At 36.4% G+C, this 26,598-nt stretch overlaps 1 protein-coding gene across 1 annotated transcript; it reads left to right on the forward strand.

Moving 5' to 3' along the window:
• Window positions 1-270: 270 nt before the first annotated feature.
• On the forward strand, window positions 271-23,178 carry LOC129282679 (uncharacterized). Its single transcript, XM_064113980.1, has 19 exons — window positions 271-578; window positions 1,544-1,825; window positions 3,727-3,861; window positions 4,341-4,490; window positions 5,529-5,660; window positions 6,394-6,564; window positions 7,182-7,304; window positions 7,777-8,067; window positions 9,348-9,848; window positions 10,551-10,659; window positions 11,569-11,639; window positions 12,291-12,541; window positions 13,448-13,547; window positions 14,209-14,282; window positions 15,104-15,232; window positions 16,872-17,000; window positions 18,441-18,595; window positions 18,999-19,134; window positions 19,411-23,178. Exons 1-19 carry the CDS (start codon window positions 290-292, stop codon window positions 19,624-19,626), a joined length of 3,444 nt encoding a protein of 1,147 aa, XP_063970050.1. The 5' UTR covers window positions 271-289; the 3' UTR covers window positions 19,627-23,178.
• The last annotated feature ends 3,420 nt before the right edge of the window (window positions 23,179-26,598 follow it).

Raw genomic sequence — 26,598 nt, forward strand, 5'->3', positions numbered from 1 at the left:
CGCAGCTTTCGGTCTAGTAATATATTATAAGGTCTTTGGCTAGGCTACATATTCGGTGCACACATCTTTTTGAGGAATTACTTCCCGCCGGTACCCATTTACCTCACCTGGGTCGAGTACAGCACACTGTGGATGAATTCCTTGCTGTAGGAAATTACGCCATGGCTTGGATTTGATCCCACGACCCTCTGTTTCAAAGTCCAGAAACTAATCCAATGGGCCACGACGCTCCACTATACCATATTTGTATGATCTTCTCTCTGCAGTACCTCCACTTCATGTGATTGCGATGACGTCAACACCTTTTGAGAGCACTGGGAACGCTCCAACTTTCTCTTGCGTACTCTCACCGGACAACACACAGAATACCATAACCTACACAGAGAGGGCAGTTAGACCAAGTCTCACTCCTGGAGGCTACACACTGAACATACCGGGCATGGAAGTAACTCAGACCGGTGGATTTACACAGAACCTGCCTGGTGATGAGACGTCAGTTGGTGTCTATAGGTGTTCAAGTACATCTACAATTACTGGTACTTCAACATCAGCAGATGTGACAATTCTCTCACAAGAAAGTACGTACGAACATAAAGTTGAATCAAAAAAATCTGACATATGACTGAGATAATGAAAAAAAAAAAATCAACCGACATTTCTCCATCCTATCCCGCCATAAAAACCCTTGTATTCACCAATACAGAAACAGCAGTCATCAAACGATTGTCAGAAATAAAAATCAACATGATTTTAAAATTCCAAATATAGCACTAATTAAAGACTTGTCTTTGATCATGGAAGCTGCGATTTCTGCAACGAGTCCCTATTATAAATATTACCTGAAATGTGACTCTAGAAAAATGGACAAAATCATCATACTATTTCAAATATTCTAGTATTTCGGATGTCAATATTTCAGATTTGTCATCCCACCCTCCTCCTACCAACAATAAATCACTAGGAAAAGTTTTTAGTAAATTATCAAAACAATATCTGGTTTTGAAAAGTAAAAATTTGAAAATTTACTTATCTAAAATAATATTTCTTTTTCTTAATGCTGTCAAACATTTAAAATTTCAAATGTCAAAAGTTTTATAGGAGTTTCTTCGACATCCTTCTTTGCAAACTGCTCGAAGTTCCACTGAGACTCCACAGTTGTGCACATCCTCTGCCGGAGTGAACACACAATTTTAAAAGGTGTTTTCTGCTTATTCTGTATCATTGAAATCTTTCTTCATCAAACAAGCATTTGCTGGGTTATTGTTAATGTTCATATATTTGAATTTTAAAGCTCAATTATATTTCAAAATCAATTTAGGCGACTTATTGTTGGTTTTGGGTGGCAGGTGACATTTTGAAATGCATTTTTTAAAATCTCCGATCGCTGAAGGTAGGGATCCAGGGTTGGCATGGTTGGGAGGTATACCATACATGTATGATTCTATTCGAAAAAAGAGAAACGTTTCGTTTGATCTCTCACGTTATGGCCAAAACTATTCAATGTTATTAATGTTTTCCAGCAATTCTCAATCCTTTTTTCTAGGACATTTTCAACCAAGTGACGGTCGCCTCACCAAAACGGTTTATCCAGGAGACGACATCACGCTTGCAGTGTCTGCCACTGATAGGTATGATTCAGGAACGCAGGAGATCAGATGGAGCACTTTTTCAAACTTTGCAGAAGGATCCTTGTCTCCAGATGGAGATGGGACACTGACCTATACAATTCGTTCAGCATCTAAGAGAAATGCAGATATCTACGGGACATTCCAAAATAATATGGTTGATAATCGTCTTTACAATTTGATTCGAGTCATAGTTATTGGTAAGTTACTTTTTACGATTTTCTCTGTTCTTTCTCTTATTTCTGGAAATAGTGCAACAGAAGCTACATTAATCTATTAGCAAAATCGCTGAGACCAAAAGTGAATTCTGCTGTCACGAACACCCTAACCTACGTGCACACACACACATATACTCTCCCTCTCTCACACACACACACATATATATTATACAGTGCGTCCCACACAAAACTAAACCGAGATTTAGCGATGATTTATCATAACTTAATCACAAATACAATAGACAAATGACCTACCATTGTCAAGCTTAGAATCTCCTCTTTCATCTGAAATTACTTAGATTATTTCTCATTCACGCATGAGTGAGCAAAAACAATTTGTAGAGGGGATACCAAAAAGTCACTTGGCGGGCTGTATCTGGGTTTCAAAAGAAAAACCACATTTTAAAAATGTTCAATATCTGCTCTTTAATTTGATACCTCAATTACAGAAATTGGTCAAGAAATAACAAAGTTCTGGTTATTTGAAATAAGGCTCGAATTTCAATAATTTCATAAAATGAAGAGGTTTTACAGGCTAGCGTTCAAACTCATTTGACACTCCGTTTTGTTGACGATCAGCCATGCATTAAGTCTTTTGTTAACCGTGCGATAGCTTCTTTGGGAAACCGGTGAAAACACGTTTATTTAATGAAATTATGGAAATACAAGCATTGTTTCGAGGGAACATAACTTTTTTAATTCTTGAGCATTTTCTGTGATTAAGGTATCAAATAGAAGAGCAGATATTGAACTTTTTAGGCACGTGAATTTCTTTTTGAAATTCAGATACCCCCCGCCAAATGAGCTTTTGGTATCCATTCTTCAAATTGTTTTTGCTCCCTCTTGCGTGAATGATAAATAATATAAGTAATATCAGATAAAAGAGGAAATTCTAAGCTTTACATTGGTAAGTCATTTGTCTATTGTATTTATGATTAAGTTATGATAAATCATCGCTAAATCTCGGTTTCGTTTTTTGTGGGACGCACTTTATATATGTCTGATACATAAATAATTACTGGTCTGGGGAGCACTGATTTAAGCTACATGTACACTACCATTTTTCTCTATTCCCTTTTCTTTCACAATATATTTAAATAAAAAGGAGGTACCAAAGAAGCTGTCCATGTTTAATTTCTGACACGTATGCATATGGATGTATGTATGTATGTTTATATGCATATACAGTACATACTTACCTTATGACATCCCACTTGGATAGTATAAACGGGGGGGGGGGGAGGGAGGGGGGGGGGGTACTCGGTAAGTTTGGAATTTGAGTCGAAGATTAAAGATAAAGATTGTAAATTTGCAGCACTGGCGGATCCAGGGGTGGGGTCACATCCTGCCATGAGAGCCATAATAATTTTTTTAAAATAAATTATCCCCCCCCCCCTTGTAAGTGAAAAACTTTTTTTTTTTGGATTGTCAAAATTTTCCCGAACGAAATGGCCTTCGATATTAGGTAAAAACTTGTGATTTTTTTGTTGGGCCTGTCAAATTTTAATCGGAAAAATGTGCCCCCTCTTTAGAAAATCACGGATTCGTCCCTGATTTGCAGTATTTATATATTCTTTTAAAATATCTGATTTTATAAACATGACAAATGTGGTAAATTGTCAAAATATGGCCAACTTTATTGAATAAGTGAAAATGACGTTTTGGAATTGTACTGATAGGTTTACATTAATAAAGAGATTTACTTTTATGCCTTCAGTGTACCGGTCTGATGACATCAAATCTAAAGACCACATTTCTTGATGACCACCAACAATAATTTAATTTGCTTCCTACCCTTATCCAAATCATCATAATGATGAATAATAAACATAAGTCATTCAGGATTTTGTAGTATTATGTCATATTTTTATTGTCGTATATAGAATGTCCCCGTGGCCGATGGAACCTACCTTTATGTGATAGTTTGTGTGATAACTGCTACAATGGAGGAATCTGTCATCCTCAATCAGGAACGTGTATCTGTCCCCCAGGATTCATGGGCAAGAACTGTTTAACTGGTGAGTCGTCGTCCAATCAAATATACTGTAAAATACAATAAAAGAGAAGACGCAATATCAACATCGCAGTTTACAGGGGACAAAAATGTATAGTTTACTCATGTTATACTGAAATCTCCAATGAAAAGGAAATAACCAAAACAATCACCGCACAAACTAGGCACTTTCACACAATCGTACGTTGATACCATCCAATATACCTCTTTTGTTTTTGTTTAGACTTCTCAGGCAGATATAAGATTGTTTTATAACGTAAATAAAATTTGAAATTACCAGGCAGACCTAAATGAAAATATTTTTTTCTGAAATATAATTAGTTAGTTTATATGAAAAAAAAAACTGCAAACGTAGCCCTCGAAGCCAATTTGGAAAATAAATTGACTAGTAGCATAAAGAACGATGACGAGATTTCCACGGTTCCATGTACTCTAATCATGCTAATCGCTCTGATCATGGTTTGAATTATTATTTTATTACAGCATGCGGTAAACACCTTTTTGGATGGGAGTGTGAACTCGAATGTGGTGCTGGTAATGTTCTTGATGCTTGCAGCGGAAGTCAAGTCTGTCTACCCGATCCCTATGGTTGCAACTGTCTCTCTGGTTACACAGGAATATACTGCGATGAACGTAAGTTCTGGAGCAATATTAAAATAATAATACATTATAATCTAGATTCCCATTACATAGCTCCTATGCTATTATACAGTGGCATATCGGAGATGCACGCAGGGCAGAACTGTAATCAGACGATTTGAAAAGAAAAAAAATAAATAAATAATTTATGGATTTATAAAAAAAGAATATGAGTTAGGTATTGTCATTTTTGCTGTTATTGTTCCTCTCATTATCTTACCCCACAATCACATTCATCAAGTTTCACATGTTAATACTTTGTAATCAAACCAAGTCAGTAAACCAAGCTCAAACAAACCAAGCATACCATCAACCAGGTTCAAGCCAACAAACCGCATCAAATACCTCAACCAACGTACTTATATTATAATACTCAGTAATAAATCCCAACCAACCAAATAAAAGCTCAATAATCAAACCCGACCACTAAGCATGTCCCAACTTATCAGACCAACCAAGTTAATAATCAAGCCCAAACTATCCCAAACAAACCAACCAACGGTAAGGCTTATCAATGTAAAAACCGATTTCAAAACCCATTAATCAATCTCAACCAACCGTGTATAAAGGATACCTGTGATATTATAACTGCATGTCGGTAAAAACAGATTTATATCTCCTTAACAAGTCTATTTATCCAGTTAATTCACAAGAAAAAAAATCACTGTATTATCTACTTCATACAAACGAATTATGACAGATGTAAGCACTGTCAGGTGTCGGAAAGCTTTTTTATGGTCAATCATACCCTTGATTTTTTTTTATTGATATAAATGTGCGAGGTTTCCACATTTCTAAATTGCTCCAATGTCATCTCTTGGAATTTCCCCTGTTCCACATGTTTGTGTGCACCTTATGTTCCGTTTTTTTAGAACTGAATTCGTACAAACTCATTATGCCAGGAAAATGTGTATAAAAAAGCAACGGCCTATCAAAGGAAATTTGTCGTTCTTCCTATGGAAGGATTTGTCATGAATTACCTCTCCTTTATACAATGTACGTTCCTCTTATTGCACTCGTTTAAATTTACAGAATGTCCTCCAGGAAAGTTCGGTGTTGACTGTCTTCAAGACTGTCACTGTGCAGGAGGGGTGCCATGTAATGCTTTCACTGGAAGATGTGAAGGAAGCTGTGAGGATGGATGGTCAGGAGAAGGCTGTCACGGTATGTTTAATTGATGGACAGCATCAGCTATGACACAGAAATGTATGGGTCCATGCACAAGCAAAATAGAGTCACTATTGTCCCCAGACAATTGGGCCCATGAAATGCTTTGTAAGATCTGATGCTGGATTCGCGCCTGGACCGGGTCCTGTTTCATAATGTTAATAAGATTTCAAAGCTACTGAGACTGTTCGATATGATTTGTTGATAGTTAACCTGTTATAGCAACTTTTCGTTTGTTATCATACCAAATCTTTATGAGACGGGAGCCAGGCTATTATCTCGTTATTTGACTCATTTTGTGTAAGATCGTAATGTAGTTTTTTGCTACAATTACATTTTATAGGTTTTTACTGTTAAATACAGAATAGTCAAGTTTATACTTTGGTAAGATGTTATGGTCTACAACATCACATATAGACCTAATGGATAAGACCATAGTGGAAACATTTGCGTACAGTCTTTGGGCACTGAAATTATTTTTCATTTGACAGCTGTAGTCATTGCACCAGGCCAACATCCAGCAGATTTCGTCAATATTCGTATTGGGAATGGTGGATTCAGCTATGCAGCTCATAAGCCGTGAAACTAACTATGAGGAGGGCCTGTTTTATTCCTGTCTAAAACTAACCTTTGTAGGGAATCATTTAACAAACAAGCAATTGAATTTTCTTTCAAAGTGCATTAAAGATGAGCTATGAAAAACACCCTGTTGTCATTATTATCGTCACAGTTCCATCCGTGTGTCCTGTTGGTTACTCTGGAATCAATTGCACGGAGTTCTGTAACTGTCCTGATCTGTCAGAATGCGAGAAGGATTCTGGGTTCTGTTCATCATCAGAGGGACAATGTGAGGTTGGCTTTGTCGCTGAAACACCAGAAAAGCCAGACAGATGTTTCACATGTAAGATATTTCCATATTTCATTAATGACTAATAATTTACTATGCATAAAATGTGTAAGCAGTAACAACTCAATACTGGTCCGATAGATGTCAATTCAGTGGTGTATTAGTATTTACCCCCAACTCATGTATACAACGCCTATAGTTCATAAGAGGAATCCTACTTGGTACCAATTCACCTTTTTGGTAAAGTTCGGTACAATCGGGTACAAAAAATGGACGCCTTAGCTGTGGTCCGAACGCACTACCTTGTTTCAATGGCAAAGTCAGACCCATGACGCTTACACATAAGACAAGATTTCACGTTTCACAGTCATAATATAGGATATTGGTCATGTTGGTAGATCTTATTATTTTTCCAACTCCCAACACCTTTAATGTTGAAATGACAGGCTGACACAAGCAAATGGCATGAATCACGTTTTGAACAATAAACTGCATTCCGGGGAAGAGTAATGTACAGTATACATTGTATAGAGAACTAAGTATTAATTATCATGAACTTAATATATCTAGCATTATTATTACTATTATCATCATGATTATTATTATGACGATGATCATCATCATTATAATTACAATTAACAGTTATTTTGAACTTTGCTTACGCCTTGTAGTTGTTGGGTGTTTCGAGTCCTGTTCTAAGACACGCCATTGTGCTGCTACCGACACGTGTGACGACGAGTCAGGTTCGTGCACTTCATGTCATCCACGATGGTCGGGAGACAATTGCCAAACAGGTTAGTATCGAAGGGCTATTCTAATTTTAATTTGTTACTTCTAAGAAATGACCACCTGATTACTAATGAAAAACACAAATACGTGTACTTTTTAGAGGTAAACTCTATCAAAAGAGCAAGTCCTCAAGATTAAAATACATGTACCTTTAAAACAATAGTACCAAACTGCTTAACCACATAGTTCTTTAATAGGAGAACGTCATCAACATTTCGTGTTCGGGAATGAGCAGTGCCAGAAATGACAGTCTCAGTCCCTCAAATAATAAGAAATATCGATTCCAAAGTTTTTAATCTGCTTGAATTAGTTAAAGAGTACACAATATCACTTTCCTTAATAATGGATTATGCAAACAACATTTTACTTGCAGGATATGCTGCATTTTGCATCGCCATTATACAGTTCTTGAGACGTAATATTCATGAACCCAGCATTAAGATATCGCTTTTTCTGTTTCACACTTTTTTTCTAAAGATCGTTTTACGGCTACTAGAGAAAAGACGAATCCAGGCATTGCAATCATTTCCTGCACATTCGCTACCGATTTAGACGATGGCCTCTCCATGAGAGCTGCTATTGGGGACTTCACAACTGACAGTTTCGTTACTGCTACTTATACTGACACAAGTGATGGATCATCGTTGCAATCGAACTTTACACTTTCCATCGATGACATAGAAACTAAAACAATTTACTGTTTCGTTGGCAATTCAACCAGTGACGATGGATTTGCTTATGTCAGCCTGCCCCCTCATGGGACATTCGGTAGGTCCTTTGGTGAGGAATGAATAATCTAAGAACATCCTTGATCTATAAGTATAACTTAATGTAGCTGACCATTCTCTACCAAGCGAAAATACTAAAGGCCAAAGGTATTTACGATACGGGATTTGTTGTGAGAAAGGTTTTAATATTGAAAGGGATGCTCCGGACTGAAAATATTTTTATCTAAATAAATAGAATAAAGTTCACAGAGCAAAATTATAAACATTTCATCAAAATCGGAACACAAATAACGAAGTTATTCAATTTTAAAGTTTAGCAATATATTGTGAAAACGGTTTTAGGCATGTCGTCATGAATATTCACTAGGCGGGCTAATGATGTCACATCTCCACATTCCTTTTTTCTTATATTACTACATGAAATCATAATTGTTAAATGATATGTCTCCATTTCGTTAAAATAAGTTGCAGCAATAGATAACTAATGCACTTAATCAGTTGTCAATCCAATTATTTTAGTTCTTGGTAGACAATTTTTTAATAAACCTTATTTCATGTAATAAAATACAAAATAACAAGTAGGGATATGACATCATCAGCCCACCTACTGAATATTCATGAAGACATGCCTAGAACTGTTTCATCAGAATAATGAAAATCTTCAATAACTTCATTACCAATATAAGAGAGTAACATTTACTCTTGCCCATGGTACAAAAATAATCAATATTACTCAAGAAAAAAAGTGGTTAAATTCTTTGAGAAAGAAAGTCTCACAATTCACGAGATTTTGCAGGGACATGAATTCAACCACGAGAGGACTTGGATAGATCTTGCTCATTTGCTCATTAACACAGGGGCTTGCGGACTGACTGTATATAGAAAACCATGGTTTTTATTATAAGGAAGCTATACATCAAAGAAATATCTGGTATACGTTGGATTTGGTACTAATTTGTCATTATATGGTGGGAAAGGTTTTAAGCAAAGGGCTAAACGCCATTGCAAATCGTATTTGGTCTTGGCCAGGGAACACACCCATTCTAATACATGGTGCAGAAACTTTAAGGAATGAGTCGTTCATTTACCTACTTTAAAGTGTTCCGTGCAGCAATCATTCGCCCTGTCTTGGTGCCAAAAAGGATAATAGGTAATGCTTTTAAAACGGAAACATATTTCGAACCATTGATAATGTTTGAGGTAAGGCTACCTTGGGCCTAATTTGGTGTTAGGAGGCCTAGATTTCATCCTTCTTGTCCATAAAAGAAAATTCCTTCAATTTGTATGAAAAGTGTTTGAACTGCTTTTTGTCCATTTCAGTTCTTCCGGTCTTCAACAGCCAGCCAAGGTTAGCGGAACAAGGATACAATTATTTGGTTATTGCATGGGATTCTTGGAGCCCTGGCGTTGATGTTGGAGACGGCCCTGTCATCGGCTATAAAGTATACGTTACTTCTTCTGATGGGATCGATACAAACACCTTTATAACGGCATCAGGTGTTCCATCTGAAAGGCCAGGATCTGTGGCTTCAAGGAAAAAAAGAGGGTATGAAGGATCGATGAAATCTTCCTACGAAGTGTTTACAACGGTGAGGAAAGAACGAGACGGAAGGCAGATGAAACAACTTCGGGTGGAATCCTTACCCAGGGATTCTTCTCGGAATAAGAGGCAAGGAGATATAGAAATCCTGATGCACAATATCACTGGTCTGGACGAGGGTCAGTCGTATGAAATTCGTATTTCAGCAGTTCGTGAGGGGCTGAACGGTGAAGGAGAAATGGGTCCTGCTTTGAGTGTGACCACTCGCGAGACACCTGTAGGTGAGTCTATGATGAAGATGACATTTTAGTCATGTATGTTGTGTTTGTGTGTGTGTTGGTGTGGGCACGCGCATGTGCTGCAGCATATGAGGGAGTTTTTCCTTACGAATTGGCTGTTTATCGGATGTGTGTAAACTTTCATAGTGTTTGATTCTCTTTTTATTTTGTAATTGCTGAATAACATTCGATTTTGTTTGAGCTCTCATAAACTTTCTTCTTTGACTGTGTAAACAGATTCGATTTGAAATTTTTTGAGATCGGAATAATAAATCAATCTTTACGATTCAAATTAACCCCAGAGTTCAAATGATCACTTACCAAAGTCGATCTTGTTTCAGTTTATGGGGATTGAAATGAATAATTCAACTGCTATTAATGCATTCGGGGTTGTTGGGTATTGACGCAACAACAAAATCGAGTTTTTTTATTGATGGTTCCATGACATTTTTTTCCGGCGACAATTGCTCTGCTGTAAATTCAGCACACTAATGACTAAATTTAACTTTTGATTCAACACTTTAAAGACACATAAACATGATAAACATAACCCTAAACATATCTAACCCATATTGCACGCCTAAGCCTACCCCTATATCATAGACAAAATAAAGCCCGAGCGATTGTCGCCGGAATATTAATGTCGTGTCACCTTAATGGATACGTATATACCTTCCTGATAATATAAATCCTTGTTTTCAATAGAACCGCCAATTGGTTCTTCTACTATTGGTCCTATCGTTGGTGGCGCTATAGGTGGAATACTCATCCTTCTGTTGATTGCCGGCCTGGTGATCATAATAAAAATAAGAAGGTAATCGATGTGTCTCTACTGTTTGTATTCCCTTAAACTGTAAACTATCAGCCATAAATCATTCTAAAACATATTAAAATAGAATACAATACGGACAACGTGACAAACGTAACTTACCAAACACCGTCTATGTTTAAAGAGATATTCAAAGCGTTCTGCAATTTTTACCTAAGGTTTTTACAGTTAACCATGTGCAAAGATATTGCTCGGCTTGGTACGGACGAATTACGATCACTTGATTATTTTAAGGAAGAGGGGTTTGCTTATCTTCGGATGATTATCATGATGATAAAATTGGATATCAAAGAATGTTGTGTTAGCAGTTGTAGTACAATAATTGAAATGAATGAATTGTTACACGGATTATATTTTTACTTAAAGTACGACGTCTTCCCCGAAAAAGGGTATAGATGAACAAAAGAGGAAAATCCAAAGGAGTATAGCATTGAAAATACCATCAAGACCGAATGTCAAATTAGGAATGTATATGACAATACGCAGTTCTGCTTCTGTTAAAATAACAGTTATATGGACGAGAAGGTGTCAAGAAAATGACGTCTATAAGGTTGTACTCACTATTCTATTGAATGTTATTGTGCGAAACATACAATTATGCTGATCTAACAATAAGGAAACTTAATTGTTACATAAATGTCCATTTCAAATTCTTAGGGTGGAATCCAATTTTTTCCCCTACAATAATGACGAAATTAAAATGAGCGAAATTATAAATTGCCATAGCTCTCCTTGTCTACATCCAAACGTGATGAATTGTCTCCTTTCGTTCCTATGAACATTCTGTTGGGATGAATCTCATGTCATGCTTGCCATGCTGTGAGTGTAATGCACCTGTTATTTCTTATTTTTAGGCGGTCTATTTTTATTATTACTTGTTTTACTTTGATTTAGGGATCGACCCGAAGAAGTTTCAAAACCTGTGACTTACAAAAACGATGGATTTGTCGAAGGCATTGCCACTGGTATGTTAACACCGCGTCAGCTGTTGTTGTTGAAATGTTGGGCAATTTCTATTAAGCATCGGTACACCTCACTGTAATATCCCAACCAAATCCCTCCAACTCTCTGTAAAATTACCAATTTCGCTTTTTAAAGTTGCACTGTCTGTCCGTAGATGAATGATACACAGGTAGTTTTGTTTCTTGAATACAGACCTATTTATCTTGTACTAGGTACAACATTTAACATGAGGTAAAAGTGAAAATATCCTGACTCGACAACCATTTGTGTTTTCTCTGTTAATAGCTTGTAATGCTGTTTTCATGTTCTTGGTTCGTTATTAGGTCACGAGAGTAAAGCATCATGACATATTGCCGGTGTCGACAGCTGTTTGCCCCCGAAGTTTGGATGCAATCAGAGGATGTAATTATTTAGGGTTGTGCTAGCCTAACCATGCAATAAACGCCATAAAAGATCTCAAAACTCTGTAATGAAGTACTCTGATTGCAATAAGCTTCAGGGGCTAACCGCCGGGCACTAGCATCTGAACTGACGTGTGAGTGTGATCGCCCATTTAAAGCATTTCATTTTCATGCGATAATAACTGACTACCTCGTAATCACGCGGTGGTTCAATCTTCCGTTTGTCTTTTCCTTTTCAATCCCTTATTCGAGATAAAGGCCAAGAAACAGATCAACCATCTCAGCGGTACGAAAACCTGGGGCGTCGGAAACCGATGGAACCTTCAAACCAAATCCCTATGCCCGACCTACCAACTAGGCCTACTCCTTTAGACGAGGGTTACAAGCCTACACGAATTACAGTAGAGGAATCTTCAAAGGATCGCCGCCTCATACCTGTCTCAAAGTTCGCCACTTTTGTTGAGAATAATAGGCACACTGACACATTCTATAAGGATTTCCTTGTGAGCAATTAGGAAGTTTTCGCACTACGACGTAGAACAAATTTAAGAACACAGCACATGCATTGAAAAATCCCCATTAACTCACAAATTGGGGAACAGGTAAAGCATTTTTGTCGTAAGTTTCGGAGCTGACGAAAAACCGCAAACGTGTCGTTTGTCCAGAGAGGACTGTTGTTTGATTTGTAAATTTAATTTTCGACGAAGCTCTTTGTCATGAAGGGCAATTGATAATAAATATTTTAATGTTCTTGAAAGCGTTTGTCGTCTTAGTTCGAAAACTCCCTATTATTATTGAAATCCTGGCAACTCGCCATACATTTTGAACGTCTTCAAAATTCTCCAAAACATGTAATTTGTAGTTGTACTAAAGATTCTGTGTGTAATTCCTCCGCTGGTCATGTTGTTATTTGAGGTATAAGGACCTCAATGGAAATAAGCCATTCAGGCTTTCATAAAAATCATAAATAAATTGAAATTAATAACTCAATTGGTTACACCATGTGGCAATTCCTGAAATATATTCGCGAAAGCCCAATCTTAACGGTTCGCACTACAGTGGGGATGAGGTATTAGGCTATAATGATAAAAGTAGAGACATTAATTTGATATGTGTGAACTTAAGAACTTGAATCTTTGAAAAGCATATACGTACTAACATATACGAACTAGTTAATTTTAGTTATGGCCATGGTAGAAGTTTATTACACGTGAAAGGAAATTATAAAAGGGGCAATCTATCTGACTTTTAACTATTTCACTCCAACTAATTTTTGCTCACGATCTATCTGATTTCAATCAGCTGGAAAATACAGGTGGAGAAATAAGTATTAAAAAATTGTCGAAATATATTTTGAAACCATGATAACTTTCATAATTGTTATTTTCTCATTTTGATTGTAATTTTAGAAGTTGGCAAACGTTTGTCCTGGTCCTCCAGCCTCGATGATAAGAACTGCGTTGAAGAAAGAAAACCGGTCAAAGAGTCGAAACACGAACAACCATCCACGTAATAAAAAAAAAATATCAATGTGTGGTTTTCATGAATATCTTTGTTAGTTAACTTGTTTCAAGACGGTAAAAATATTATCAGCAACAGGGCTTGGTTCTGCGAAGTGGGGGTGTTAGGGTGCTGAAGCATCCCCAAGATTAGCCTGGGGGTGTTGAGTGCCTGTCAATATCATAGGCAGTACCTCCTGTTAATCAAGTAGGATATGCTAAGTACAAATATAACCAAAATATATTTCATTGTGAAGTTAAAACCTTTGATTTTGTTTTGTTTTTTGCGGTGCCTATTTACTTCTGGGACAGTTTTCAGTTTTCTTCTCAAATATTCTTCAAAACCGGCTATCCCTATTAAAAAATCGTTCCTAGGACCAGCTGCATGACTAGTTTGTAAACAGGTCCGTATGAAGATAAAATACAATAGCAAACAAAAAATAAGATAGCAAATTTATTTAATGTTGGATAATTAAAGACAAGTAAAGAAATATTATAAACGTGACAGCTTTAACACGTAGCACTCTCATTGATTGCCTGTATTTAATGTCATTTGGTGTTCACTATAACTTTATGGTTTTATTCCCATTAACATCAGTTTCTTGGCAAATTAATTTTTGCTCAATAATATCGATATCCTTTCTTTTACCCTCATATTGACAAACTTCCAGTGGATAGGAACAGAGTCATCCTAGAGTCTGTGGGCTCTTTAGATTCAGATTTCATCGATGCCAGCTACGTCAAGGTGAGTTTAATTATTCAAATCGGGAGATTTCGGATGAAGGTAGTTAAGAGGACAGCAGCAGGGAAAAAACAACGTTATACACAAAATCTTATCTCAACATAAGATTTCTACGTTCCATCGATTACGCCTAGTCGTGGTTTCAACATGAATAGTTTCACATTTGGAGCCATGTTTTTTTTCGACGTAATTTAAGCACCACCGTTATTTGTCAAAGTGCTATGCTGTTAGGCGAATGTAAGAGACATTATTTCCCCCAAGGAACTACATCATCATGATGGAATAAGCATAAACCCATCAAATATAAATGGAAAAACTTAGGCATGCAACCCTCATGGTCGTCAAACGTCACAATTTTTCAAAGATGAGAATGTTCTAGAAGTATGCACTGAACTCATTTAAGTTATTGTTTATTTTTTATTGAAGTAAAATTCGTCTTATACCCCCCTGAGCTTGACCCTAATATGAGATGTTAACATTTTATCCTACAAGAAAACATATAGAAACATGCAATAGTCTAGGAAGATCAGAGCCAATATATCAATGGCTCTGAATAGAGTGATCTATCTGTATCTTTTTAAGTGTAGTATTCTTGATATTTCGTACATTGTAATTTGTTGTGATTTTCATACGGTAAATAAATCCAAAACGAACCATCACGAAATCTTTAGGAATACATTATGCGTGGGTGTGGGCGGAATGGTGTTATGTATGTGTGACATAGCTACGCTGTAACAGTTATAGATTGTCTAACAATTATATAATCATTTAACATTCAATTTGCTTTATAATGTGGATTTTTTTTCTCCTCACGTGTTGTATAGGGTATTCGATGCCGGTTTATAACTACACAGATGCCTATGCCTAACACAGTCGCCGCTTTCTGGGACGTGGTATTTTACAACCAACCAACTGTTATCATCATGCTTAACGATGATGACAGACGTAACAAGGTGAGTGGCCTCCTGGAAAGAACATATTGTCCAAAGTGTGTCCGGAGGTGTGTTCACATTGTGTCCACAGTGTAACTAAAAGTGTGTTCAGAGTGTGGGAAAAAAATATAAAATCATCTTCATACTGGTCGCAACCCTCACGTTTCACATTGTGAATCTCACGGTGCTACTTTATGAACATACCGTGAAAAACACACACTCTTCGATTCCACATTGAGAAAATTGATGATTTCAACGATGTGAAATATATACCCACACGATCCACTACCTAAACATACTGTGAACACATTGTACTCAGATTTGTTCAGCATGGACTATAGGCTCTTAATTGTGGAGAGCCTTAAGATTCTTTCACAGGTATATATATACATTTGATATTTACTTCATCAAAATGATGATTATAGACCGTTACTAAATAATCTTATATGCTACTAAATATGATTCATGATCTGATGTTAGCACCTAGATAGCTATAGAAAATGTTCATCTCATTCTTTGTGACTCAAAAAGAGATAGTTGTGCATTAACATTGATAACACGTGTAGAATTTTGTGTTACATTCTGTGTTACGGCTATTATATCGTGACAGCAGAACCTCACCTCTCCTAGGAGATATTGAGATGTTCGGGATTACCCCGCGTTCGGGATTACCCCACTCTTCATTCTTCAATGAAGGAAACGTAAAAAACGAAAATCTGTCATATGCATTTTCTCGATTATTCTTTAATCGGAAGAGACCAGTCAACAGATCCGTGCATAGGAATTCAGACAACATTCTGTGTTTCAGCTATTACTGCCGTGACAGCAAAACCTCACCTCTCCTAAAGATATTACGGTGTTCGGGATTACCCAACTCTCCCCTACACACGCTCTTCGATTCCAAATTGAGAAAATTGATGATTTCAACGATGTGAAATATATCCACACACGGTCCACTACGTAAATATACTGGGAACACACTGTACTCAGATTTTTTCAGCATGGATTATAGGCTCTTAACCGTGGAGAGCCTTAAGATTCTTTCACAAATACATATTTACATTTGATATTTACTTCGTCAAAATGATGATTATAGACCGTTACTAAATAATCTTATACGCTACTAAATATGATTCATGTTCTGATGTTAACACCTAGATAGCTATAGAAAATGTTAATCTCATTCTTTGTGACTCAAAAAGAGATAGTTGTGGATTAACATTGATAACACGTGTAGAATCTTTGACTCTGTATGTAACAAAAATGAAAGTATAAAGGCCTATTTATTACGGAGGTGGCCATTGGGTTAATGCTTGATTGTTTTAGGAAAAAACTTACAAGACAATCCTGGTGTTTGTTTAACACCATGTGGTGTTATAACGGCACTGTTGGTGGAGTCTTGAGTGTTGTGTTAAAAATCACATTGAATAATTTTATTACCTTGGGTATTTTATTACCTTAGGTTTTATTCGTCCAGCAGCATCTCAAATCATGAATGTTACTTGCTACATTTATCATTTTATTATGATCGAGATCGAGATTTTCAAGTTAACGGTGGAGAAGAAGTGTGATGGCTGTATCGATAATTAAAGTCGGTCGATGTGCAAGTTGTTACTCAATTAAATTTAATTTACATGTATGCCTATCCTAATCCCTTTAGGTTTGTGCCCAATACTGGTTGGACAATGGCGTTGCAACTTTCGGATCCTTTTCTATCACAACGTTGTCTGTCTCTGAGAACGAAGGACTGATAGAGAGGGAGATGCAAGTTACTAGAAACAATTCAAAGGTATACCCTTTCTTCTACATCTCAAATTTATAAAATCTCATTAAGAAATTGAAATATTTGTTTACCTATAGCTCCTTTTTAATTTAAATGTATTTTTGGTTCCCGTTCTATAAACACGTCTTATTTCATGTTACAATTAGATATTAGCCAATCTGATTAAAATATTTCAGTAGCTTTAAATTGTTATTACAAAATTCGTTATGACTCTTTTATGAAACTGACCCAAGATTATGGGCACTTGCTTGTTATTTAAAGGGAGAGTTTGAATATGTCCAAACTGGTTGGGATATGGATGAATTCAAAGCACTCTAAAGAATCTATACACATAGCTCGCATGAAGCGTTATGGTTTGGATCGGGTTCTTGAAAAAAATGTACCGGGACTGTTTGAAGAACCTGGAAGTTAACCATGTTCTGGATTTTGAAGAATTTGTTGTGTACCCTTTGGCCTTTTAGCGGGAGTTTCAAACTAAAAATTCACAATAATAAAACACATACAAAATAATTGATCAAATAACAAATGCGACATTTAGTAAATTATAAACAATATATATTATGTAAATTTTATGAACAAGTAAAAATAGAAAGTAGGGGCCAGTAATCGTATGCAAATTGCTTAAGTACATCGTAGTCGACATTGTACAATACGACTTGATGAATGCCATTGAGACATTACATTCTTAAAATCGAGTCGTATGGAAATTTGTCTTGTGAAGTAACATTTTTTACGATATAATAGGAACCGCCAAAAACATGAATAATTAGTAAATTTGATTAGACTTTTTCCATTTTATCACAATAAATGAAAGAAATAATAAAAGAATATGCTTACATAAACCCCCGTTGGAAGGTATAGACAGTTCTTGTTAATCCAAAATATGATAGCTCTAAATGACCAAATAATGATCCAAATTGGCTGGCAAGTAGCTCTTAAGTCAAAGCCCATAATGCTGATGATGATGAAATTGATGTTGAGTTGCGATGGGCGATCATAGTCACTGAGCTAAAATATTCTTGAACACAGCCGATATCAGCAATCCATGAGTTGAAAAATGTTCTGTCGAACATCTTGATGTTCTTGATGAGAACTGGGAATTCCTCTCAAAACATTTGCAAATAGTCTCTTGATGATGCGAAAAGAGTTCAATAGAAGTATTCCGCCATTGAATGAAATGCTGTAAGATAACTTATCGAGACATTCTAGAATATTCTTGTGAATTAAAAACACAGCAGTTCTTTACTTGCAATTCCTTTTATTAAAACAAATGATAATTTCCCATCTGCAAACTCTCTCAGGGGTTGTGAATAACCAAATGATTATAATAATTATCATACAATTATTCTTTGTGTAACATTTTTTGAGTGCCAATTTTTCCAGATGAATCAAATAGTACCTTAAAAATTTACAGATAACATGAATATGTTTTAATACTCATTCTAGGCTCGTCATGTAGTGAAGCAGTACCAGTTCTTACACTGGCCAAATGAGGCCGAGCAGCAAGCGAATCGAGCTCGTCAACTAATCATTCTGATGACAAAAGTTCAGGAAACTTTAGAACGATTCCGAGAAGGGTTCCCAGTACTTGTTCATTGCATGTGAGTAATGGAGATCAACCATGCCTGTGCATCGTTGTAATACGATTGTATTCCTAGTTCCCCAAAAGTGTTCACCAGTGTATCTTCTTTCCCTGCACGTTACACTATTGGGATATGATGATTTTACCGTAACATCAATTGAGTGGATCCGATAATTGGGTTGTCTAATCTGGCATGTTTGTGTTGTCTACGCTAATGGATGAAATTACTCTTACGTCTGTTTTTTTTTCTAATGACAGGCAGAAAGATTATTAAAACATTAAATCATTTTCAAAGTTTTTTTTTGCAAGCTTTGTAGACCAACTTACAGTACGATTAATGCTGGTATTTATTTGTTATTTTTTTATTTTTCTCAATATGTAGGCAACTTGATGACTTTGTTAACACATTTACATATTTATAGGAATGGAGTTGGCCGAACTGGCGTATTTTGTAGCACGCTTGAGTGCATCGCACAAGTAAACGAAGAGGGCGCTGTTGATGTCTTTCACGTGGTGAAGATGCTCAGAAGTGAAAGGATGCATTTCGTACAAACCGAGGTAACGTTTACCAGTACTGTGTGTGTGGGCGTGGGGTGTGTGCGTGTGTACGTTTTGGATGGAGTGAGGGTGTGTACGTGCGCCTATGTGAAAACGCCGCTGTTTAGGAAAGTGTGAAATCACATAGGCCTATATTTGTAAGTACATGCATATGTGCCCACCGAGTGCATTTTTGCATGTGAGTGGGTGTGTGACTATGGCTGGCTTTTTGTATTGTTTATGAGGGTTGGAGTTATTCATGCGCTTGCATTTGTTTTTCTATTTCTTGTAATGCAGGAGGAATATTCGTTCATTCACGAGCTGATCAACGAATATCTTCAAGAAAATGAGTACGAGGATCCGCTCCCCGAGGTCTCGCCGAACGATCACACGTACACGTATGCTGAATCCCCTCTGGCCCCAGGTTCCGGTGAGAACGAGCATGTATACGCAGAACTGCAAGAGGGCGCCCCCGATAAAGGAGTGTATACCCCACTGAAGACAGAAAGATAATCCCGTTGGGACAAAGATTCTTCCAGCTATGGAATCCAAGTACTCGGGAACGGTTTAAAAGGGAAAATATTAAAAGATGCACTTGCATTCACTGAACACCTAAACTCTTAAGCGTGTAGACAGTTTATAGTCAGCAAACAAGCCGATAATTACTTGTAGGAGTTTCACTATACAGATTGAATGACAACACTGCATACTGATGTTTATGTTATAATCTAAGTGTTCTAAAATTCATTTTTGTAATTCATTTTTCAAAGGTAGTAAGTCGAATCTTGATGGAAATTGTATTCATTCTATACCCAGTTACATGTTTTTTGAAAGAAATATATTGTTATATCTTGGGAGTATTAGTGATACAAGAATCGTTGCTGCACGGGGGAAGGGGTGGCAAAAAGACATCTTCTACTACCCCCCCCCAAAAAAAAAAATGTTCAAACATGCACACAAGCATAAAGTGTGCACGTCAATTATCAAATTTCAACATAGTAAATATTATCTTTATGACAAGATTGGCCGCTTCGCACCCTCACTTTCTTATTATAACAGATACTACGTATTCTAACCTCAGTCCCCATAAATTCATCTTCATTGGCCATTAAAAAAAAATCGTTTCAATAATTATCAAACTTCCTTTAATCATATACATTTTCCTCTCATGTAAAAGCGGATCTATCTTTGTTGTTTATATCTCACTTATAGTCATATTAGAAACATGTTGGTGTCATTATGTATAATAGAATGTTATTTTTATCTGTTGCGTTTCAAACAAACAAAATACCTTATTGTGTAATGTCAAGATGTTGAGTACATTTTATCGACTTTTTTTATTGTTATTTTTTGTTGAAATCAGTCTATTTTGTGACAGACAAACACCAAGCCGATGTTTTGGTTTTCACGGGGCTCACGAATGTTTGCAAAGGACGAGAATTTTAAAAATGCGAAAAAATTGCAAAGTCCATCAGTCATTATGAGTAGCAAAAGTTTCGCTCACTATTTTCACCTGGGATGAATGCCTTTTCTTTACGCTTTATATTTTGCAAAAGTACCTCAAAATCATTGTAACCGGTTAAACGTTCTCAAATCGTATATGTGATGCTCGCGTCCTTCGCAAAATCTTGGTGTCTCCCTTGTTGACTCATTGTGGAGGGTTGTGGCCCAGTGGATCAGTCTCGGGACTCTGAAACAGAGGGTCGTGGGTTCGAATCCCAGCCGTGGCGTAAATTCCTTTGGCAAAAAAATGTATCCACATCGTGCTGCACTCGACCCAGGTGACGTTAATGGGTACCCGGTGGAATTAATTCCTTGAACGCTATTTATATGGCGGCTCAGCTACAGCCGGGGTAATAATATGATACCAAGTATATGCACATAGTAACTACGCTATATAAATTGATATACAATTATTAGTATATTGTTTTAATTTACACTTTCATTTTCATTCTGTTACCTATTCGCACTTTTACATATTGAAATTACCATTTGACTTTATTGTATCGATTCTGTTCCAAGCCTTTCCGGGGAGATTCATGAGGCATCTAGTCAGTGATGTTAACCGAATAATTAGTTCTGAGCCAATCAGATACAAGGATATCAGTAGCTTATGACAGTTAGCAATAAATAATTCCTTCATGGAAATGCTCCCCATATTTAGTTTGAAGGCATTTGAAGATTAAAGAAAAACGTTGACATTTCCATTATAAGACGAACTTAGACGACACTTTCGTTAATCTTTTTAATGTTGATGTTAGCCTATTTCTGTAATCAAATACCCATCCCTGCCACTTACTTTCTTTTGTTGCATATAGTTTTAACACAATTATAATGCCACACCAATATTCTAGATTTGTTCATATATACATATATAATATAATATATATATATATACATAATATATGAACGATTCAAGAATCTTATCTCTTTTATGAATAACATTTATCCTAAGCTTCTGTTTTTACTCGTTGTTATTTTTTGTACACTTGTATGTGTCAAATTTCGGGGATTTTCGGCGTACATTAGACTATATTAGCTAAAATGTGTTTTTATTATTCTTATAGACTTTGGCCTTTTTTACGTTATGCGATATCAGTATCGATGTCTACACCACTGAATAAAAAAAATCAACTTGCTACCATGGCCGCTTTACGTGTGTGAATAAATCACCTGGGACCCGTTTCATAAAGGACTTGCAAATGTTGTAACTTTGCCTTTTTGGAAACTACTATGGAACCCTTGAGTATGATTGGCTGCTGAGCCCTGTTACCATGGTAGTTGCCATTATGGCAAAATTACAACAGTTACAAGTCCTTTTTTAAACGACCCCTGCTATGTATACGTTACTTTACAATAAGTGTCCAAGCCTCTTCTGTTATGTTGCCTACACTATACTGATACATGGTGGCAGCGGTAACAATTTGGAAGTCTGAGAGATGACGGCGGGAAGACATCAACCAGTATTAAACTGTAAAAAATATTGGGTAAATTTTTTACCACCACGATGGTAATTATGTATCCAACCAATTTTGGTCAGTATTTTTACCCATTTCGGGAAGCATATTGTCCAGTAAGGTTAAAAAATAAGCAGCAATTACTTTAGAATGGGCAAAATTTTCATCACACTGGGTAAATGAAAATGCCCCCAAAGAAATGCCCAATGTTGGTTGGATACATAATTACCCTCATGGAGCACTTTTACCCAATATGTTTTAGAGTGTGGGAAGTATTTGCATGAAATGTTAACTTCTGCATGCCTCACTAACGGGGGTTTTCACAATTACTCGTGCGATCGTTTGTGATCACTTGGTCGCAATATACATGCATGTTGCACAGAATCGCAACTGTTGTAATGTGTCGCACCACCATTGTGAAAGGGGCTTAACTCACAGTCTGGTAAAGCCGAATATAAATGGAATGTCGTATGCATAACATGAACCGCCATTCGTCGCTGTGTGCGGAGAGCGATCGTAACAAATAGCCTGAATAAGATTTTTTTTTACTGTGTTAAAAAAGAGATGTGCATCAGAAGACCAACAAACACTAAAAGCCGATAAAACCTAAATTACTTCAATTTCTGGAAGTGTGAACAATGGATGAGTATTTTTTTATATTAATTGTAAAATCTGGTGTGTGAGAAGTAAGTGGGAGTGAGCAGCATTTTTGTTTCATAAAACAATGACATTCACATAGTAGGGGTGTGAGTGCGTTACAGGTATTCTCATTAGACACCGGTTGACCTGTGACTATGCATAAGGAGCGTTCACACGTGGATAAATATAACATAAAAACATGTATCTCCATCGTAATACGTATACAAAGATGAATAATACGAACAGCGAATATTCATAATGAGTAGTGGAAAACATCCAGAAAATGAACTGGGAGGCGACAAATCTACACACAGAATTCAAGCTTTTCAGACAAAGAATGGAGCTATTTCTAGCAGACCAAGACATAACTGATCCAAGAAAAATGGCTTTAAACAACAAGATTGCTGTAGGCAATATGCTTTCGCAGGTTGTAGGGCCAAAATTAGATGCATCTATTGTTTCAATATCTTGTCACTGTGAACTTTGTATCCCTGATGAAGACGTTAGGTTTGCGTCGAAAATTTTGAGAATACTTGGAAATAAACTTTCTTGGAACTACAATGCATTACCTCTTTGTCTCATTTGTGTCCAACACGCGGAATGTACGATCGTCTTATATTATATATATATATATATATATATATATATACTAAAACAAAATACAAAAAATAGCCCTAAGCCGTATACTCAAGATGGCTTCCAGATGGCCACCAAATATAGTCATGATAGTATTTCCTTTCACATTATTACTTATACATTATTGCAACATAAAAATCAGTAGTGAAATCCGGTCCGAGCAGCCGGTGATAATAGCAATAACTGTATTGAACTCAAAATTATACATTTCGGGGGCACCAATACATCAAGGTGGTGAATAAATACGTACAAAATGTTATGATTTATCACATTTAGTGGCGACAGTAAAGGCCTATATAAGGATTTTTTTCGAAGGCTGTTTTAACAGTTTCAATAGTGACCTAATTAAATTACTGTTGCGCTGACCACGCAAGCAAAGTGAGCTAGCAAATTTTCAGTGGTCGGAAGACTGAACGGTGTCCATAATGTTAGCCTATACAGGTTTAGTTTTTGAAATGCCATAACTTTCAATGTATAGTATGTATATAGGACATCAAGTATTACTGATCGTCTTCCACGAATTTTAGGTCATGATCAAGGTCAAAAGTCATTTAGGTTCGATGAAGTTTTTTTTAATTATCATATGATTGGTGTTATTTGTGAATACTTATTCATCTATTCAAAGACAGCACTCCGGGCCCCTTATATTGAATAGCGTAATGCGGACAAGACTGCCAGAGGCGGTCCACTTGTTTTCTTGGTCGTGACTTTCTGAGGGGTCTATGCCCACACCCCCCCCCCCCCCTCTATATCATCAGTAGGCCTTATGTCATTGTGAATTTCCCTTGAAATATAGGGTACGCCGTTGTACTAAACTACCTAAACTACCCCCCCCCCCCCCGGTGCCGGTTGCAAAGGAAAGAAACATAACTGAAGGCGATTAATGTCAGGTTCCAAAACCAGTATCTATGGTAACGGTTACCGCAGGAATTTTGGAAATGGGTGTTTCTTAATTGGGTACCATTCTATCGACCTGTTTTTAAGGAGAAGTTCGCCCTGACGAAAAGTTGTTGTAAAAATAGCAGAAAAAATATATTGGTGAAGATTACGAAGGTTAATAAGTCAAGACGTCCAAGAATACCTTATTTTGAATTCCCAAAGGAGCGCTCACATCAACGGCGTCAGAATCAAAAATCTTTTTCATGTCCTCACTAATAACGTCCGTCTTGTGCTTTACGAAGCCTTTTCCTTCCTTCTTAAGTTTCCCCATCATAGCTTTGAAGATTGTTTGGTTTTCCAGGAACTTGTCAGCCTTTAGAATATCTACTTCCCTCTCGGACTGAAAATGTCGCTGGAGTCTATATCTGATTGAAATCATGGATTTTCGTGTATACAATGTACCATCAGCTCGCTTCAGTCCAGCGTAAACCGACTGAGGAATTGTTCTGGGCCTGGAACCCCTAGCTCCTCAATCGACGTCGATGTACACTTCGAAAAGGCTTATAATAATTAGTCGGGTCGCGTGCGTGTGCGAAATCACTCGGGTTTGGGATTTCGATGCAAAATTTTTGCTAACAGTGTCTTCAATGGGGAGAAAATATAATGAAATTGAAATTCGAGTTTCGTTCTAAGCCGGCAAGTGCCTTAAATAAAATGTACTGGACTACTGTTTTAACATAACAAACAAGCGAATTTTGACTACTCTTAACATAATAACATTCCACATATTTGACCTGATTTCTGTTGAATGTGGTGTACATCTTACATCGGTATCTCCCATTTACTTCAACATGTGACAGCGAGGGAATTCGTGCAATACATTTGTGTTCGAAATCAAATTGAATTCTTGCAATACATTGACTCTCGTTACCAGAGAGGGAATTCGTGCATTACATTTGCGTTAAAAATCACAATGATTTCTTGCAATACATTAACCCACGAAATCAGAAATGAATTCTTAATAAATTATAAAGAAATGAATTCTTGATATAAAAAACGATGTTATGTGGTTAGTAAATGGAAATTCTTGATATCAAGAAATTCGATTCTTGATATTAGAAAATGTAAATAAATTCTAAAACGGCTTGCCATACGATCGTGGCAATATATACCAGATTACGTAATTGCAAGAATAGGGCGATTAAGCAATCAGAAGCCTTCTTATACTATCCATCTTATATAGAAATTACATTTAAATTCTCCTTTTGAATGAGTTCAATATTAGACTTTCTTTCTTTTTTATGTAAAAACCTCGCGCGATGTTTCACGACTATTTAAAACAAAAACATATCATTGTTTTACAATGAGTATTATTACAACAAAAAGTAGGCGCATAAGTTTTCTTTCTTCCATGGAAGATAGTCGGCATGAATATTTATATTATAAACGATAACATATTTATTCTCTCTAGCGCATCCTTGAATGACAGATAATGAAAATATTGACTTAGTTGCCAATATGGTTTATCACTTGATTGCCATATGTGGAATTATGGAAAACTTGTATAAACACGGTTGGTAATTAACGTCCAATTATTGTGTAAACATCGCGTTCGATTTTGTTTCCCTTCCTATTGATAATTCATATCCATTATGTAGCCCCGTAATACAAAATTTCATTCGAAAAAATAAAATATCATATCATTGCATGAAACGTGAAAAAACTTACACATAGACTTTTATACCTTTATGTGCTTAGTGTCAATCAAAGAGGAATATACAGTATATACACCAGTTCGAACTATAACACATTCAACACAGTGTGCTGATTAAAGGCTAAAATAATTTTAAAGAGATAAAGTGAAATCCGACAAGCATATTATAGTGAAATTTCATTAAATTCAGAAAAGAAATATATCTACGTTATGACATCTTTCAGTTTTGCTTTATTTTAGAGAAGCATTTTTTTCCTTGCATGTGTTCATGAATAATAATCAACAAACTAAATGTTGTCGTACCTATTATATGTAGTGTGTAAGATAATCACTGCGGCAACTTATTCTGTTGCAATGGAGGCATACATGTATTGTACATGTATGGAAATAATATGATATGATCATGATTTTACATATTATGATAAGAGAAAGGGCAGTGGGGACATGACATCATCAGCCAATATTTTTCATATTCATCACAAAATAATTATGTGTGATGACAGCCAACACGCACTTGCATAAACACATGTTAAAATTGTCATACATAGATAGTAAGGAACTGAATTGTGTTTTCCCTAAATATATTCCCTGCAGATTAACACAAAGTTTGGTGCCCCTCCCGGGAGGGAGGGGGGGGGGGGGCAGCCGAATCTACTCTTT

This window comes from Lytechinus pictus, chromosome 19, assembly GCF_037042905.1.
Source record: "Lytechinus pictus isolate F3 Inbred chromosome 19, Lp3.0, whole genome shotgun sequence".
Lineage (NCBI taxonomy): Eukaryota > Metazoa > Echinodermata > Echinoidea > Temnopleuroida > Toxopneustidae > Lytechinus > Lytechinus pictus.